The sequence below is a fragment of the Amphibalanus amphitrite genome, unplaced genomic scaffold (assembly GCF_019059575.1).
Source record: "Amphibalanus amphitrite isolate SeventyFive unplaced genomic scaffold, NRLGWU_Aamphi_draft 000649F_arrow, whole genome shotgun sequence".
NCBI lineage: Eukaryota > Metazoa > Arthropoda > Thecostraca > Balanomorpha > Balanidae > Amphibalanus > Amphibalanus amphitrite.
Window position 1 is genome coordinate 384,285 of NW_024882143.1, and position 19,165 is coordinate 403,449.

Consider the following 19,165-nt stretch of genomic DNA (forward strand, 5'->3'; position numbering starts at 1 on the left):
ACTGTGCTCAGATTTGACCTAAGCCTGTTAATTCTACACTTTTTATATCGGAACATTTTCATGTTTCAACAGCTCTGTAGTCTGTAGGCCTGATAGCTCTTCCTGCGAAACCTTTTTTGGGTCGAAAATGGCAGAACATGACGTCATTCTGACTGTAGACGGCGCCCGTGTCGGGTTGTAGGTGTCGCTGTTATCGGGTCCTGAGTGAGGTGCGAGTGGCGGGGGTCCCGCAACCCAGTTATCCGTTTGACTTGTTAACCTTTTTTCCTATCCTTTTTCAAACCTTGCCACCAGTGATAAGTTAGGTGCACTATTATACTCGCGGTATTGAGTGACGGAGATTCGATTGTCCGATCGGAGTGGTTTGTTACTATAAAACTTGCATCTCTTATCGTCGAGGAGCGCGTTTCGGTAATATTTGGTTCGGAGGCGGTATTTCATGTGTGATTATATTTCTTATATAAAAAATATGGCTTGATTATGGTTAAAGTTTAGTTGACACGTCGATGTAAGAGATGCGACGCGAGTTTTTGAGTGACACGCTGGCAGGTCACGTGACCTGGCCGAGCTGTGGCGCAGTTTCCGAGCTGCGTGTGCGCTCTTTTCCCGCCCGACCTTCATGAGGGGTGGATGCGTGTGTCCCAGCGCGACGCTGATGAGTAAGTTTGACTATATAGGATTTGGGAGCACTTCAATGTTGAATGTAATTTATTTCAGTGTAAACCAGTAAATTCGTGTATGCTTTAATTAGCTTTCTATGCTTATTTCTTTGATATCGTATATATTCTTGTACCTCAAGTGCGCCATTTACAATGTTTCAATCTTCGTAGGTGCTCGGCTCGCTCCGGTTGGCCCGGGGACGTGTAGGCCAGTCGAACTGTGCGCTTTCCCCCGTGGCTGGAGCCGAGAGCGGTCTCGCGGCCGGGGCGTTTGAGTGGCCGGCCTCTGACGGCCCAGAGTGCGGCGGTGCCGCTGTTGGCGAGTTGCACAGCGGAGACGAGGAACAGCCGGTAGGAGCTAGTATTTATTATGTTCTGCCATTGTCGATATGTTGAGTTTAAGAACGCTGTAACGTAATATGTACAGTTTATCAAAAGGTCGACTGTTTCGGACGGAATTCAGTGTGGACTGTGGTTACTGATGGGAGATTTGGTACTGACCTGTGTACCCCTGTGTGTGCGTGCGCCTCCCACAGTAACAAGGGCAATAAAGGTCCTTCGTCAACGGCTCGTCTTTCGGCGCTCCGCGCTATTCAGCCACGTGGTGGCTGCTACAGTGGCGGCTGTGCCATCTACAGTTACGGCTGGAGTCTGCTGGGCCGTCTGCTGCGGCTGAGGTCTGGACTGCAACTGCGTGCTGAGGTCGACCACTGCTGCCTCCTGGACTGCCACCAGCGGATGGTGCGCTTCACCGTCGTGGAGCTGCTGGATCCAAGATCGGGCTCCTCCTGGTGGAGTGAAGCGGGGTGGTCCGAGCTGCAGTGGGTGAGGTGCTGTGCCTGAGCAGTAGCCAGTGGGCGCTGCAGAGTGCAGGTTGCGGTTGGTGGGCCGTGGTGGTGCTGCGTCTGCAGCTTGTGGCCACAGTGAGGTGATGTGCGTCAGTGGTGGCCAGTGAGGTTTGGCACGCGAGTCACGGTTGGTTGGTGACTGGTGAGGCTCTGCGTGAGCTGGCGGAGCCGGGGGCCGCGCTGTGCTGCTCTCGAGTGCTGTGTCCGACGACTGGCTGGTCGACTGCTGCAGCCTGTGTGGTTGCCCGACCTGTCCGGCGGCCGAGTCGTCTCCGGTGATTGTGCTCTGCTGCCGTGGGGCTGCTCCTTCTGGCTGGCTGGTCAACTGCTGCGGCCTGTGTGGCTGCCCGACCTGCCCGCCCGGCATCCAAGTCGTCTCTGGCGACTGCGCCCTGCAGTCCTGGAGCTGCTGCATCTGGCGGCCGACTGGTGGGCTGCTGAGGAGCGACTCAACGTGGAGCGGTTTCGGTGAGCTGTGGTCCAAGGGAGCTGAACTTGTTGACCTTGAGGTTGGGGATAGGTTGTGTAGTGGTGCCCAGCTGGTCCCAGCCCCTGTGACTTGATAGTTAGTAGTGAGTTTCAGTGCTGAAGTGTTTTTAGGCTGTGTCGTACTGTGTTTTTAATATTAGTTAAGGTGTTTAGTTTGTAAGTTGGATCTGGTGGTCCTTGATCCCCTCTCGTCTGCTTCGGTATCCTGTGATCCTGCACATGATGGCGCCGCCCAGTAAGGAGGATCTTGGTAGACTTAAGTTGACTGAGCTCCAGCGCGAGCTCGAGGCTAAAGGCCCACAGGTAAGAAGTCTGAGATGGTAGATAGGCTGTGGGCAGCTATGCAGGACCCGACAGAGTCTCCACGTGTTGAGAACAAGGTGGACATTAGGGAACCCCCAGGTGAGAGTCAGCCTATCTCTAAACCGAGTGCAGAGATGCTGATGGTGAAACTTAAACTGATGAGGGAACGACAGGCTGTAGAGGAGAGTAGGCTGAAGGTTAAGGCTCAGGCAGAGCAGGATGAGCTGAGGCTGCGGACTAGGGCAGAGCAGTTGGATGTTGAGATTCAGCTGGCCGAGCTGGGCCAGGTGGATGAGTCAGCACTGGAGCCTCTTCGGGTGACAGTGAGTGAGGCTTCGGTGACTCCAGTTGGGGCTGATGCCCTTTCAGCGCAGGTGAGGCGTTCACTGCTCCCTCCTGCCGAGCTCCGTCCGTTCTCGGGAGCGGTTGAGGAGTTTAGGCTCTTCATCAGAGCGTTCCAGTCCAGGATTGCTAGCCGAACGGACGACCAGGGGGAACTGCTGTATTACCTCGAGCAGTATACCCGCGGGAAAGCTAATCAGCTAGTCAGGAGTTGCCTCCACTTGGGTGATGAGGGCTACAGCCAGGCTGTGAAACTTCTCGAGTCTCGATATGGAAATTCCCTCAGACTGATCGATTCGTACGTGGAGCGGATCGAACAGTGGTCGCGCCTGCAGTCTGGGGATGTTGAGGGGCTTGACAGATATGCTCTGTTCCTAACTGAGGTAAAAAATGCGATGTCTGGCGCCACCATGGGCGAGTTCGAGCACCCGTCTACCCTCCGCTTGATCGCGTCTAAGCTTCCAGTGTATCTGCAGGACCGGTGGCTCCGAGAGGCCGACAGATTGTCTGAGAGTGGTAAAAGGATTACTTTCTCAGACATGGTTAGCTTCGTCGCAGCAGAGGTGCGAGTGAGGAGTCCTCTTTTCGGTCCGAGGCCTGTCATACCCGGACGCGGTGGTGAGGCTGGAGCGCGGCATAAGGTGAGCACAGCGAAGGTGAGCGAGCCCGGGGTGCAGAAGTGTGTTTTCTGCGGGGCGGCGCACCGTCTGAAGGGCTGTAAGGATCTGCTTCGTAGACCTTGGGAGGAGAGACGACGGGTGTTGATGAGAAATCAGCTGTGTTTTGGCTGCCTGAGGAGGGGACACAGGGCTCGGTCTTGTAGAAAGCCGCTCCGGTGTGGTGTCTGCAATGGGCCCCATCCCTTGGCGATGCACAGGGAGCCGAGTTCAGTCTCTGCCCCCATCGAGCAGCAGCGTGCGGCTCAGCCGCCCGTCAGGGGGTCTGATTCTTTGCGCGCGGGACCCTTGACCGGTGGGATGGTAGCGGCTGGTGACCCACCTGGGGCGCAGATGAGTGGTGGTGTTTTAAGTGCGAGCTTGGGTATCCGCGGCGCGGGCCGGACGGCGCTGCCAGTGGTTGCTGTGCGCCTCCGGGGTCCCACGGGGCTGGAGGTGGTGGTAAATGGGTTCTTGGACTCTGGCTCGTCAGGTAGTTTCTTGACTGAGTCGCTGGCGCGGCGTTTGAAGGTGAGAAGGGATGACACTTCCATCTCCATCGAGACGGTTGGGAACGAGCGGAGGGTGATGCAGACCTCGCTGGCCTCTGGGTTGGAGGTCTGCGGTCTGGACGGAGCAGAGTTCCTTCCCCTGCCGCCGCTCCTGACTATCGACAGGATCCCTGTGACACAGTCCGATCGGTGCCGGGTGAGTGAGCTCAGAGCCGCTGCCCACCTGCAGGGTGTGGAGCTCCATGAGGTGGATGCCCCAGTGGAGTTGCTGCTCGGCTCCAACTGCGCTACTCTGATTGTTCCCAGAGAGGTGAGGTCTCCGCCTTCCGGTGAGGAGGGCCTCTGTGGTGTGAGGACGTGTCTTGGCTGGTATGTAATTGGTTGTGGTGGTTCCCCGGCGACAGGAGGTAGGATGTCTGTCAACCTGCTGCGGGTTCACGACAGCTGTGTCCCTGACCGTGACTCAGAGTGCGTCTTTAAGGTCATGTATGAACATGAGTTTAAGGATCTTTCCGACGACCAGGAGTGCCTTTCCGTGGAGGACAGGGAGTGGCTGTCTGACTTGCTCCCACAGGTCAAGAGAGACGAGGAGGGGCACTTCGTGATTCCACTTCCTAAGAAGGATTTCGACCAGTTGCCGGACAGCTTTCCGATGGCGTCCAGGAGATTGGATTCTCTTCGGAGGCGCTTCAGGTCTGATCCGGACTATTTTGACGCGTACCGACGAGTCATTTCGTCACTGGTTGATGACGGCTACGCAGCTCCAGTGCCAGACGGTGAGGTTGGAGGAGGGCCGGTCTGGTACCTCCCTCGCCACGGCGTGCAGGAGCCCGCGAAGGGAAAACTGCGCGTGGTTTTTGACTGCGCGGCCCGGAGCCATGGCGTGTGTTTAAATGACTTACTGAGAGGGGGTCCGAACCTGACAAATCCGCTTCTCGGGGTGCTCTGTCGCTTCCGGGAGGGGCGTGTCGCGTTCACATGTGACGTCCAGTCTATGTATCATCGAGTGCGTGTGCCGGAAGCAGATGCTGATCTGCTGAGATTCCTGTGGTTCCATGATGACGACCCAGAGGGTGACGTGCAGGTGCTGAGGATGAGGTCGCACGTCTTCGGAGCGGTGTCAAGTGGCAGTGTGGCCAGCTTCGCGCTGAGCCGCTGCGCAGAGGAGGGTCGCGAGCAGTTTCCTGAGGCCGCTGATGCTCTACTCCGTAAGACGTATGTAGATGACGCTCTATGTGCTGCTGACTCCGTGGAGGAGGCTGTGAAGCTGGCACGTGACCTGAAAGATCTCTGCAGGACCGGTGCATTCAACATGACTAAGTTCACCAGCAACCGGTCAGAGTTTCTGAAACAGATTCCGTTTGAAGACAGAGGTAAGCAGGTTAAGGCAGTGGATTTAGATAAGGACGCTCTGGGCTCTGAGCGTGCGCTTGGACTGAAGTGGTCTGTTGAGAAGGACTCTTTTGTTTTCCAGTTCAACGACCGGCACAAGCCGGTGACGAGGCGCGGCATACTGTCCACCGTAAGTTCGGTGTTTGACCCTCTCGGTATCGTGTCGCCAGTGACCCTGCTCGGTCGAGTGCTGCTGCAGAGGCTGTGTGCGGTTTCCTGTGGGTGGGACGAGCCTCTGTCTGATGCCTTGACGGGGGAGTGGGAGGAGTGGCTGGCTGGTGCCAGGGAGCTGGACAGTGTTCAGCTGGAGAGGTGTATCGTGGGCCCGCCTGGAGAGGTGTTGAGCACTCAGCTACATGTCTTCGCTGACGCTAGCGAGACCGCGTACTCTGCAGTGGCATACCTGAGAAGGGAAGTTCGTACCCCGGACGGGGAGGTCCGGTGTTTTGTGACGTTTCTCTTGGGTAAGTCGCTTGTGAATCCCGTGCGGTTCGTGTCTGTGCCGCGGCTCGAGCTAGCCGCCGCAGTGCTGGCCGTGAGGGTGAGACGGGTGCTTGAGAGAGAGCTAGACACCCAATTCGACTCCTTCCACATGTGGACTGACAGTATGGTAGTACTGGCCTACGTCAGGAACCGGACGACGAGATTTAAGACTTTTGTGGCAAACCGGTTGGCGTACATCCATGACGGCTCCAAAGTGAGTGACTGGGCGTATGTGCCTTCGACAGTGAACCCGGCTGATGTTGGATCTCGTGGCTGTCAGCCGGCGGGACTGAAGCCGTGGCTGGGAGGGCCAGAGTTTCTTCTCGGGAGCGCCGGCGGATGGCCGGAGGAACCGGCAGTATCTGTGTCGGTTCCCGTTTCCGAGGTAAAGTCTTCGCCTGTAGCCCTGGTGTCGCTTGCCGCCGGTCCCGAGAGCCCTTTCGATCTACTGATCAGGAGTTTCTCGTCCTTTTTTCGACTCAAGCGAGCGGTGGCGTGGTATCATCGCTTCCTCTGTGTCCTGCGTGACGGCTCTTTCCGCAGATGGTGTCTGGCGAGAAGGAGAGGCCTGAGGCGGCGCGGACACGGTGAAAAGACTAACCTGACCGTGTCAGATCTGTGCCGGGCAGAGCGTGTTGTTTTGCGGCACGCCCAGAGGGACCTGGCTGATTTTCCGAGAGAGGGATGTGACGATGGCCCAGTCGGAGTGCCTATGAGCAGTCCTCTGACGAAGCTGCGTCCGCAGATGCTGAACGGCCTGCTGGTCGTGGGAGGCCGACTCGGTCGGTCGGAGAGTGTTTCCGAGAGCGCGAAGCACCCAGTGATTCTGCCCCGTAAGAATCACGTGACCCAGCTGTTGATCCGAGAGGCTCATGAGAGGGTGGGCCATGAGGGCCGCGATCATACTTTTTGGGAGGTCCGGAAACGTTTCTGGGTGATAGGCGCTGGTCCTGAGATTCGGGGACTCATTCGCAGATGTGTAACGTGCAGGAAGGTGAACGCGCGGCCTCAGAAGCAGCTCATGGCAGACTTGCCAAAGGAGCGCGTGTCAGCCGATACACCGGCATTCTCGTCAGTGCTGCTTGATGTGTTTGGGCCGATCTTGGTTAAGACCGGGCGGACCGAGCGGAAACGCTACGGTCTGATGTGTGTCTGTGTCGTGACACGAGGCGTCCATGTTGAGATTCTGGATTCGTTGCGCACAGACTCGCTGATAAACGCCATTCGTAGGATCAGCGCTCGCCGGGGTCAGATCGTTCAGATCAGGAGTGATATGGGGACGAATCTGACCGGGGCCGACAGAGAGCTCCGCGAGGCGCTGAGCGAACTCAGTCACGGTGATTTGCAGCGTGCCGCGCTGAAACAGGGCATTGACTGGCAATTCAATCCCCCCACAGCTTCTCACTTCGCAGGTGGCGTTGAGAGGCAGATCAGAACATTCAGGAAGGTATGGCGGTCCATGCCTACTCAGCAGCGTCTGGATGACGAATCGATTCGCACGCTGTTTTGCGAGATCGAGTCTGTTATGAACAGCCGGCCACTGACTTACGTATCGACTAGCTCCGGTCAGCTGGAGCCTCTGACCCCGGGGCATCTCCTATTTCTGAGGAGCAGTGCCGGACCGATACCCGGAGAGTTTTCAGAGTCCGATTCGCTATCGAGACGTCGATGGCGACACGTGCAGTATTTAGCCCAGCAGTTTTGGTATCGCTGGAGACGTGAATACCTGCTTTCTCTCCAGGCGCGCCAGAAATGGACGCGGGAGTCGAGAAATGTGCAGCCGGGAGATGTCGTTCTCCTAGCTGATCAGAACGTGCCACGAGGGCTGTGGCGGATGGGCAGGGTTGTTAAGGCTTTCCCGAGTCAGGATGGACTCGTGAGAAAGGCTCTAGTTCGGACAGGTGAGTCCACGTACATGAGGCCGATCCACAAGATGGTAGTGATTAGTTCTGAATCTGACCTGGATTAGTACTGTGCGGGGTCAGATGTGTGCGAGAGTCTGAGAGCCTCTAGTTTAAGACTTAGTGTAAGGTGTCAACGTAAATAGATTCTTTACGAGCTAGAACCTGTTTGCGACAGACTAGTCTGTTTGTTTTTGCCAGCAGGTTTGTTTGTTTTTTGTTTTTTTGCCAGCGGGTAGGTTTTGAGGTGCCAGACTGTTACGTGTGATTAGATTTAAGTGTCCATGTAAACTCGGCTAGCTGCCCTGGCAGTCGAGGGTTGGTTCTCACCAGCAGGTAGACGGTGAGTGGGTTCACCCGGGCGCCCTTGTATTGATTCGAATGACAAGATATGGCCATTCGAATGGGGGAGTGTAGACGGCGCCCGTGTCGGGTTGTAGGTGTCGCTGTTATCGGGTCCTGAGTGATGTTGTGATGCGTGCTACTGAGCCGGCACGAGCTATGCCGGCGCAGTCAGCTGACAGCTGTTGCCAGCCGCCGCGGCGCCGGCCGGCGCCTGATGGTAGGCTGTGCCGCCCGGCAGCTTCCGGCGTCCTTGAGTAAAGAGCATTGTTGTGCAGTCGTCAGCCGGACTCAATACAGTTAACATCGGGAGTGCGCGTGTGCATCTGGGGCGGTGGAATCGCGACGATAATTAATTTGCTATCGAACCATTATTAACGTAGACTTAAATGTGAAACCATAACATGGCGCGATCGGTATAATTTACTTTTTGTCGTTAAATATAGCATTTTTTCGTCGGTTTTCGCGCGCGTTTCTCGCAATGACGGAGGAAGGCAAGCCGGTAGACCTGGGAGCCCTCACCCAACTCCTCGCCCAGCAACTGGAGCTGGCTCAAGAAGCTCAGCGACAAAGCCAGCAGCGGGAGGAGCGTATGGTGGCCGTAATGGAACGGATATGGGCCGGGCTGGCGGCCGGGGCCGGCGCTGCAGCCGCGGCGGCTACGGCAGCGGCCACCCCAGCCGATACGAGCGCAGCCGTCAGTCTACCGCCCAGACTGCCGGCATCAGCGACTCCCGCTCCACAGCTGTCGTCATCGGCGTCACTGAAGGAGTTTGAATCCTGGCGACAGAAATTTCACGGCTACAGTCCGCTGACTGGCGTCAACAGGCTAGCCCAGCCCGAGCAGAAGGCAGCCCTACTCGCTCTGCTTGATGATGATTGGACCAGGGTGGTCAGGTACGGCCTGCCGATCCCCGAAGACGCTGATATGAACACCATCATCACGGCGATGCAGACGCATCTGCGCCGCCAGCGTAACGTCATCATTGATCGGAGAGATTTTTACATGCGAGTACAGGAAGCGGGCGAAACAGTGGACGATTTTCTCTGTGGACTGAAAGAGATTGCATCGTTCTGTGATTTCTGTCACCACTGCCAGGACAACAGGTTCAGAGATCGAGTCGTTGTCGGCACGCGAGACGAAGAAGCACGCCGCAGAATGTTGGAAGAGCCGGATCTCACGCTTCAGAAGGCAGTGGATATCGCCCGAGCGTCAGAGAATGCCGCCTCCAACAGTTCAGCCATCCGTGAACCAGCTGGCTCGACCTTGGCGAAAGTATCTCAGTACCAGCGCAGCCGCGGTCGCCCGAGAGACCGGTCGACAGAGAAGACGTGCCCCCGCTGCGGTGGTGAAGCTCACCGTAGCGCCGGCGACTGCAGGGCCGTCAAGAGGACCTGCCGAGCCTGTGGCAAGGTAGGCCACTTCGCGTCTGTCTGCCGCGGTCGCAGCGCCAGTCGCTCGCGCGCTCCGGCGGCGAGCACAGACCGGACCCAGCGGAGGTCCGATGGAGGCAGAAGAGTGTCGCTCGTCACGATGAGGACGCGAGCGGCATCTGCACCTGCCAGACAGACAGTGGACCAGCAGCACCGAGACTGCATGATCCAAGGCCTGCATACGACGCGTGCTCCGCAGATCCAGATTCTGCTGCATCGGAGTGACGGTGGCAGGCAACAAACGACATGGACGCCAGATACAGGCGCTGAGGTGTCTGTAATCTCTCAGGAGGCAGCGAAGCAGATGGGCATCAACGTCAAGAAGCTGACGCCGCCCTCTGGAAGCCTGTTCGCAGCGGACGGACGAGAACTGCCCTGCCTGGGAGCGTGCCAAGTCGCACTGCAGCTGGGAAGCATCAAGAGGACGATAGCCGTCTCTGTGGTGAAGAAGCTGCACAGCTCGCTGCTGTCGTGGCACGACGCTGTTCGACTGGGAATACTGCACAAGGAGTTCCCACAGCAGATCCGTTCTGCCATCTCAGACGAGGAGGAGACCTCCAGACCTGCTCCAGCAGTCTGCTCCCTGAAGACCATGCCAGGGAAGAGCAAGATACCCCGCAGAGTGGTCAAACGAGGCTCTGCTCCTGCACTTGAAGACGCCGGGAAGGCGCAGAAGGTGCACCCGCTGAAGCCGACGTGGGATGCAAGCAAAGGTGTGCCATCGGCTGAAGAACGACGGAAGCACTTCTCAGCGATGAAGGAAGCCTTCCCACGAGTGTTTGACGTCACCTCGAAGCTGCGCAAGATGTCCGGAGGCTCAATGGCCATCGAGTTGACTGAAGACGCCACACCAGTTGCCGTCTCCACAGCTCGCAGTGTACCGTTCTGCTGGCGTGACGACATTCGGCGCCAGCTGGATGAGCTGCTGGAGAGTGACGTGATCGAGCCGGTGGAGCATCCGACCGAGTGGTGCCACCCCATCGTGCCGGTGGCGAAGCGGTCGCCGGACGGCACGGTCTCTGGCTGCCGTCTGACGGTCGACCTCACCAAGCTGAACCGATTCGTCAAGAGGCCAGCGTACCCAGTCAGGTCGCCGCACGACGCTGTGGCCTCGATCGGCAGCGGTGCAAACTTCTACACGAAGCTGGATAGCAAGTCTGGCTACCACCAGATCCCCATCCGCGAGGAGGACCAAGACAAGACGTGCTTCATCACGCCATGGGGCCGTTTCCGCTACAAACGTGCCGTCATGGGTCTGATCTCGTCAGGAGACGAGTACAACCGAAGAGGCGACGCTGCTCTCGGTGACATCCCTCAGACATGCAAAGTCGTAGACGATATTCTGGCGTACGACTCGGGCTACTCAGCTCACCTGGAGCACGTGTGGAACATCCTGCAGAGATGTGATGACCACGGGATGACTCTGAACCCAGACAAGTGCTCCTTCGCCGGGAATGAGGTGGAGTTCTGCGGATTCAAGATTGACCAGACAGGCTACACCGCAGACAACAAGAAGGTGCGAGCCATCGCGGAGTTTCCGCAGCCGGCGTGCCTCACGGACCTCAGATCGTTTCTCGGTCTCGTGAACCAGCTGGGTGACTTCTCACCAGACGTCTCGGCCGCCGCCGAGCCTCTGAGACACCTCCTGCGACCGAAGAACGAGTGGGTGTGGACGCCGCTGCACTCAAAAGCCTTCAGTGACGTGAAGAAGGCGCTGGTCTCGCCACCAGTCCTCGACTTCTTTGACCCGCGGCGCCGGACAGTCCTGGAGACCGACGCCGCTCGCCTGCGAGGGCTGGGTTTCTGTCTGCGGCAACAGGATGCAGATGGACGATGGAAACTGATCCAGTGTGGGTCTCGTTTCCTGACCGATGTGGAGTCCCGCTACGCCGTCTGCGAGATTGAGATGTTGGCAGTTGCATGGGCTTGTCGGAAGTGCAGCATGTACCTCTCGGGCATGCAGCAGTTCGAGGTGGTCACAGACCACCGATCGCTCGTTCCAGTGCTGAACTCCAAGAGTCTCATCGACATCGACAACCCGCGACTGCAGCGACTACGGCAACGTCTCACGCCGTTCAACTTCGTCGCTGTGTGGCGGCAAGGGAAACTGCACGCGATCCCGGATGCGCTCTCCCGGGCACCGGTGGATACTCCGACCCCAGACGACGAAGAGGCGGAGAAGGAGGAAGCCCACCAGATCGCAAGCCTGATCGCCAGGATCACCACGGCTGATCCGACCGAGGAAGACTCACTGTTCCCGGACGCTACTCTGCAGAGGGTTCGGGCGGCGTCTGAGCGTGATGCAGAGCTCAGCGCCCTCCGAGACGTGGTCTTGGCTGGCTTTCCAGACCACAAGTCGCAGCTGGAGCCGACGCTGCGGCCCTACTGGACAGCTAGAGACCGTCTCACCGTGGACGGCAGCCTGCTGGTACGCGGGCAGCGACTCCTGATTCCCCAGAGTCTGCGTCGGGAGACGCTCGAGCGGCTTCACGCCAGCCATCAAGGTGTGGAGCGCACCAGGCGTCGGGCTAGACAAGTTGTCTACTGGCCCGGGCTTGACCAGGACATCGCTAACTTCGTCGGAGCGTGCAAGTCCTGCCAGATGTATCTTCCGAGCCAGCAAAAGGAGCCGCTAGTCTCCGAGGCGGTGCCAACTCGAGTCTTCGAGGCCGTCTCAGCGGACTATTTTTCGTGGGCTGGTCGAACGTATCTCGTATACGTAGACCGCCTCTCTGGATGGCCGTTCGTCTTTCATTGCTCTGGAGAGACGTCGGCGAAGGACCTGGTGTCCAGCCTGAGGGTCGCCTTCGCGGCCACTGGGGCACCCCAGACTCTGCGAACGGACGGAGGGCCGCAGTTCGCAGCCCGTCACACCCGCGACTTTCTGCGACGGTGGGGAGTGACCCACGAGATATCCACTCCGCATTTCCCTCAGTCGAACGGACACGCGGAATCTGCAGTGAAGGCAGTGAAGAGGCTCGTGCAGAAGGTCAGCGACCGAGGCAACCTGGACAATGACGCGTTCGCGCACGGCCTCTTGGAGCTGCGGAACGCGCCTCGGGCCGATGGTCGCTCGCCTGCCCAGATTCTGTACGGCCACCCGCTGCGCTCTACCGTGCCAGCTCACCACCGAGCGTTTGCCGAGGTGTGGCAGCGCGCGGCGGAGGAGTGTGATGAGAGAGCAGCCGCTCTGAAGTCCCAGACCGCAGAGCGCTACGACGCGAGCGCCCGCTCGCTGAGACCTCTGCGCATCGGCCAACAGGTTCTCCTGCAAGATCCGAAGACTGGTTTGTGGGACCGGACAGGTGTCGTCGTTGGCATCGGCAGCCGCCGAGACTACCTCGCTCGCCTGCCAAGCGGCCGCACCTACTGGCGGAATCGACGATACCTCCGCCCGCTGCGGCCGATGGTGACCACGTCACCCGATGGCAGCCGAGACGCCATCACCGAAGACGGCGACAGCGCCCGAACCAGGACCGCCGACAGCGGGACCCCAGCCGCTGACAAAGTCCCCCGCAGCCGCCCTGGCGCAGTGACCCCCGCGCCTGACGCCTCTGTGAGGCGCAGCAGACGACTTCGTCGACAGCCTAAGAGGCTGACTGTGACTTGGTCGGACCCAGTGTATGAGTTTGTGTAGCCATCGTGCGCTGACACGCGTTGGTGCGTTTGTGTTTGTCGGAGGCACCGTTTTTGTTCTTGAGACGTGTTGTCTCCCCCACGTCTGGGGGGAGGTGTTGTGATGCGTGCTACTGAGCCGGCACGAGCTATGCCGGCGCAGTCAGCTGACAGCTGTTGCCAGCCGCCGCGGCGCCGGCCGGCGCCTGATGGTAGGCTGTGCCGCCCGGCAGCTTCCGGCGTCCTTGAGTAAAGAGCATTGTTGTGCAGTCGTCAGCCGGACTCAATACAGTTAACATCGGGAGTGCGCGTGTGCATCTGGGGCGGTGGAATCGCGACGATAATTAATTTGCTATCGAACCATTATTAACGTAGACTTCAATGTGAAACCATAACAGAGTGAGGTGCGAGTGGCGGGGGTCCCGCAACCCAGTTATCCGTTTGACTTGTTAACCTTTTTTCCTATCCTTTTTCAAACCTTGCCACCAGTGATAAGTTAGGTGCACTATTATACTCGCGGTATTGAGTGACGGAGATTCGATTGTCCGATCGGAGTGGTTTGTTACTATAAAACTTGCATCTCTTATCGTCGAGGAGCGCGTTTCGGTAATATTTGGTTCGGAGGCGGTATTTCATGTGTGATTATATTTCTTATATAAAAAAAATGGCTTGATTATGGTTAAAGTTTAGTTGACACGTCGATGTAAGAGATGCGACGCGAGTTTTTGAGTGACACGCTGGCAGGTCACGTGACCTGGCCGAGCTGTGGCGCAGTTTCCGAGCTGCGTGTGCGCTCTTTTCCCGCCCGACCTTCATGAGGGGTGGATGCGTGTGTCCCAGCGCGACGCTGATGAGTAAGTTTGACTATATAGGATTTGGGAGCACTTCAATGTTGAATGTAATTTATTTCAGTGTAAACCAGTAAATTCGTGTATGCTTTAATTAGCTTTCTATGCTTATTTCTTTGATATCGTATATATTCTTGTACCTCAAGTGCGCCATTTACAATGTTTCAATCTTCGTAGGTGCTCGGCTCGCTCCGGTTGGCCCGGGGACGTGTAGGCCAGTCGAACTGTGCGCTTTCCCCCGTGGCTGGAGCCGAGAGCGGTCTCGCGGCCGGGGCGTTTGAGTGGCCGGCCTCTGACGGCCCAGAGTGCGGCGGTGCCGCTGTTGGCGAGTTGCACAGCGGAGACGAGGAACAGCCGGTAGGAGCTAGTATTTATTATGTTCTGCCATTGTCGATATGTTGAGTTTAAGAACGCTGTAACGTAATATGTACAGTTTATCAAAAGGTCGACTGTTTCGGACGGAATTCAGTGTGGACTGTGGTTACTGATGGGAGATTTGGTACTGACCTGTGTACCCCTGTGTGTGCGTGCGCCTCCCACAGTAACAAGGGCAATAAAGGTCCTTCGTCAACGGCTCGTCTTTCGGCGCTCCGCGCTATTCAGCCACGTGGTGGCTGCTACAGTGGCGGCTGTGCCATCTACACTGACGTATTTGCGGCCAACCTATCATAGCCTCTGGAAAAAGGTCACAATGTGTAAAATGGATGCCCGGAGAGGTCCTAAAAGTTTGGTGGCGATATCTGCAGTCATTTAGGAGATAGCTACGGAAGAGGACAGGGGGCCGTTTCGCCCCCCCCCCTACGGGGCGCGGGCTAATGCCCTTTCACCTCAGGCTTCAAGGGCCCTTTTGCCACTTAAGGGCCCTTTCAACCCAGTCAGTCAAGGGCCCTTTTGACTTCGGATCCCCCCTGAGAGAAATCCTAGATACGCCGCTGCGTTAATCCATGCACAGCCTCCAACTCTGCAGGGCAATGCCCGGGCAGCTGCATGCATACCCCATTCATGCATTCATAGGCAATAATGCTCTGGAAAGTTGGCTGGGCAGTCAGCCCCGTTGCTGCTATGGCGGCGCAGCACGGACCCGTTGCACCTCCGTGGAGGGAAGTGTCGGAGGGAGGGCTGATAAGGCGGACTCCGGCGCCGCGGCCGGCCGCCGCGCTGGCCAAGGTGACCGGCGCGGGGCGATGACTGTCCGGACTGCAGACGGCAGGCGGACCCAGCCCAGCCCGGGGCACCGACAGACAGACCGACACCAGCGCGGCTGGCGCCAGTGCCGCTCTCCAGCCCGGCCGTCCGACGGCTGCACCGCACCCTCTGCCCATGTCTGGAGGAGACGTACCCATCTGGAGGCTGTGCCCTTACTCTCCCCCTGTCCGTCTGTTGGTTGCACCCGCACCCCTCCCCCGCCGCCAGTTCGTCTGTTATATACATATATGTTACGGGCCATATGCTAACTCGGGCAGTATGCAAACTACCCAACAGCCCGGGCAGTATGCATACCGCCCGGGTAGTATGCATACTACTCGACCCCTTGGGCAGTATGCATATCACCCGGGTAGTTTGCATACTGCCCGGGTAGTATGCATACTACCCACCTTTCATCTCACGGGCAGGATGTTTACTCGGGCAGTATGCTGACCGTGGCTCGTGAGGCTAGTTAATGCAATAGCTCGCATGCTATGTCAATGACAGACACTTTAACCCGCGCGGGGCCGCGCTCGGCGCTCGCAATGCCAGTTTTTTGGGGGGCTGAACACACCTAACTGGACTCCTGTGCCACTTGACGGCACAGGAGTAAGCTGCATGTAAGCTGCGGTAAGCGGCATTCAAAATAGCATAAAAAATCATGAAAAACTACAGTCATGTTTTAGATCAAGCCAAAGATCAGGTCACTTAAGGTCATCAAAGGTCAATTTTCCCCTTTTTAAATTTTTTACAAATCGGCCCACAAACTCGGAAGCTAATAGAGCTAAAGCGCCGCAGAAATACGCATTCAGTAGCTCTTTTAACGCTTTCTGGAATAAGCCCTCAAAGTTGACCTAAGTTCAATGGTGTAGCCTCTAGAGGGCAACAACGCTTAAATTAGCTGTTTTGACGATTTATTTTACGGCAAAATTAATTTACCTTAGATATGCACGACATTGCGCCTTTGCCGGCATCGTGTTCCTCTCGTCGAGACGTGTCGAGTTAACCCGCGCCCTGATGGGGGGCAGTTTTGCCCCCCCGCTGTGTTTTTTCCTCAATAGCAAGAAATCGGCGGCGCGCAGCGCCGCCAAATTTTTGGGACCTTACCGGGCATCAATTTGACACCTTAACACAAAATTTCAAGTCACAGGTCACCTCAGGTCAGGAGTTATTGAGGTCAAACTGAGGTCATGTTCGAGTAAAAATGAGCAAAAAACATGACATCTTGAAACGCTCACCAATTCTACAGTTAACAAGCAATTTTAAAATTATTTATGTGGTTGTGTAGAGAGAAGACGGCGCTACAAAAATGCTATCTCGGATTTTTGAAATTTTGGGATTTTGACCCCTAAAAATAAAAAATATTTTTTTTTAGAAAAACTCAAAAAAAAACCCATTTTTTTCGAATTTCGAAAAAACGGAATATATGTAATAGTCCCTGCGCTCTTCGATATACATACCAAATGTTAGATCGATAGCTCTTTTTTTGGCCAAGTTATAGCGAAAAAAAAAACTGTTAAAAATTGATGATGTCAAAATTTTGAATTCAATTTTTAGCAATTCTAGACCTCGTAGCGCAAAACGAAGACCACCATTGAACTCCCCGTGACGAGCTGCATCGAATCGATGCCCATCTTATGCAAAAATATAAACTTTGAAATTTGACCTAATTTGACCTGACCTTGACCTGACCTTGACCTGACCTTGACCTGACCTTGACCTGACCTTGACCAAAACGTGACCTAAGCTGCCCCAAAAGTCTGCCTGACCCACATTATTGCATTTGTCATGTAAAATGGACCATAAAACATGTATCACACGACACTTTCATATTGTGGCCCCCCAGTGACCTGACCTCTGTGACCTGACCTGGTATCAGTGACCTCAAATAGCAAAATATGTGTTTGAAGAACATTTCCCCATCGATGATTTTCAATGAAATGCATTTTAAAACGATTTTACAACGCATTTCTTGAAATGCCTGTAAACGGTGAAAATTCGACCTTTGACCTGACCTGTGACGTCATCGGTTTGACCGAGGTCAATAAAATTGGGTCACAAGGTAGTTCCCCGTTGGGGCTATCCAACGCCGTTTACCGCTTGTCGCTATGTTGCGTGGTTCTCGAGATCTGAGGGGGGGGACCAAAATCGCCCCCCCCCCATCAGACCGCGTTGTTCGGCAGACCCCATCAGGGCGCGGGTTAACTATAATTTGGCTTTTGAGACCACCTTAAACTTTGACCTAAGGTCAAGGTCATGACCTGACAGGAAAAGGTCATGATGGTTATCAGGCCATCCTTGCCGTCGACTTAACCCGCGAGTTGCTGGGGGGTGGCGTTAAACGCCCCCACTTTTTTCGCCGCGCTATAGCATAAAAATGGCGCGCCGCAGGCGCGCAAAAATTGATGTACTTGTAGGGAATTAACTGAAATTTATTGTGACAATATTTCAAAAAAAAAAAAAATCCGTCAACAATTTTTTTAGATATTACCTAAGGCTTTAGTGACGTCATGATTTCTGAGTTTTTGACCACAAGCGGCATATGTTCAAAAATTCATATAAAATCACAGAATAAAGATACAGACATGCCGTAAATGCCATTAGACTGCCAATACCATGAACAATCAAATGGCTGTCTTCGATTTTTGATTATCGTTTCGCATTTTCCAAAATCTTGAACTGAATCTTGGCAATTTTTCGTGGCTACTTCACGACTATGATACATGCATTTCTTAACCCTATTCCTGGCGGGGGGGGCCTCAGGAGCCCCCCCCCCTGAGGTTTTTTGATTATTTCTCCCAAACGCGTTGAGCTAGGAAGCTCAAATTTTCTGACTTTTCCTAAAAGGCTTCTACGCATCATGTCTGAAAATTTTGAGTTGATCTGACCTCAGGTCAGGTCACCAGAGGCGGTTTGGTGACCCTTCCTCAGAAAAGTTTGCAATCACGCCAGAGCTAGAGTTTTTGACCGATCAATTTCTTCTCTTCAGGGTTTAGTTAGGGTACCAGTATGTGCAATGTGTATATCTCGGAATTTTGATATCGGTGACCTAAGGTCAGGTCAATTTCGCGACCTCCCCATTATAAGTCAATGGGGAAAAATCAACTCCCTGTTTTTACCACTAAAACGGGTCGGAATGGCCCCATATACCATATATGACTTCATATACGATCAACCTTCACTACCTTGAGGTCTGTTTTGCTGTTGGGCAGCTGTGAGGTCATGTGACGTCATCAAAGGTCACCAAAGGTTTTTGGCCAATAACTCCGTACAGGAACAAGATACAGACGCGTGGATGGTCTCATTGTGTTCAGCTCGTCAAGACGCATCGAATGATATACATGATGACCTCGAGGTCACGTGACCTGAGGTCAACCTTTGACCTTGACCTTTCGAGGTCAACATATATACCATTCGATGCGGATTGACAAGAGGATCACGATGATGCCCATAGTTTGTTCCTATCTTGACTAATTCGAAAGTTATTCGAGAAAAACTCTCTCCATATCTAGCGCCGCCATTTTGAATTTTTCGACCCCTGTGACGTCATCTTTGACCTGACCTGAAAATGACCTTAGTAAAAATTGTAGATCTCGGCCGTGCGTATCCGATGCCGTTTACCGCTTGTCGCTATCTTGCTTCGTTCTCGAGATCTCAGGGGGGGGCCGAATCGGCCCCCCGCCAGTTTCTTGTCCCGGCGGAGCCCGCCAGGAATAGGGTTATTGGTAAATTCCTTTTTAATGACCTCCTTACAAATTATTTATGTTTTTGATGTATTTAGCTTGATACAAATTTTCGGCCACGGGCCTTGATCACATATCAGTTTATAACTGATATGTGATCAAGGCCCGTGGCCGAAAATTTGTATCAAGCTAAATACATCAAAAACATAAATAATTTGTAAGGAGGTCATTAAAAAGGAATTTACCAATCACCTACATGCCTTACATACAAAGAGCACTACAAGAATTAAAAGGAATAGGGTTAAATTGAACTTTTTGAAACAAACACGTACAGTTACACATATGATAAAATGAATGTCACCACCGTGTTATACGCCCAAAATTACCCATTAAACATGTGTCACAGGCTGCGAATATCTGTTTTGATTTTCGGGGACATTATCCTACCTGGTTGACCTGAACTTGACCCTTGC

General features: G+C 55.0%; 1 protein-coding gene across 3 annotated transcripts; it reads left to right on the forward strand.

Moving 5' to 3' along the window:
• The first annotated feature begins 160 nt into the window (after positions 1 to 160).
• LOC122363968 lies at positions 161 to 8,239 on the forward strand. 3 transcript variants are annotated; one of them, XM_043333853.1, is made up of 2 exons: positions 161 to 1,010; positions 1,196 to 8,239. In XM_043333853.1, the coding sequence occupies exon 2, from the start codon at positions 2,314 to 2,316 to the stop codon at positions 7,651 to 7,653; it is 5,340 nt and encodes a 1,779-aa protein (XP_043189788.1). In that variant the 5' UTR covers positions 161 to 1,010; positions 1,196 to 2,313; the 3' UTR covers positions 7,654 to 8,239. The 3 variants fall into 3 exon arrangements, with proteins under 3 accessions (XP_043189788.1, XP_043189790.1, XP_043189791.1); XM_043333855.1 differs by having other exon boundaries at positions 161 to 659; positions 831 to 8,239; XM_043333856.1 differs by having other exon boundaries at positions 161 to 659.
• The last annotated feature ends 10,926 nt before the right edge of the window (positions 8,240 to 19,165 follow it).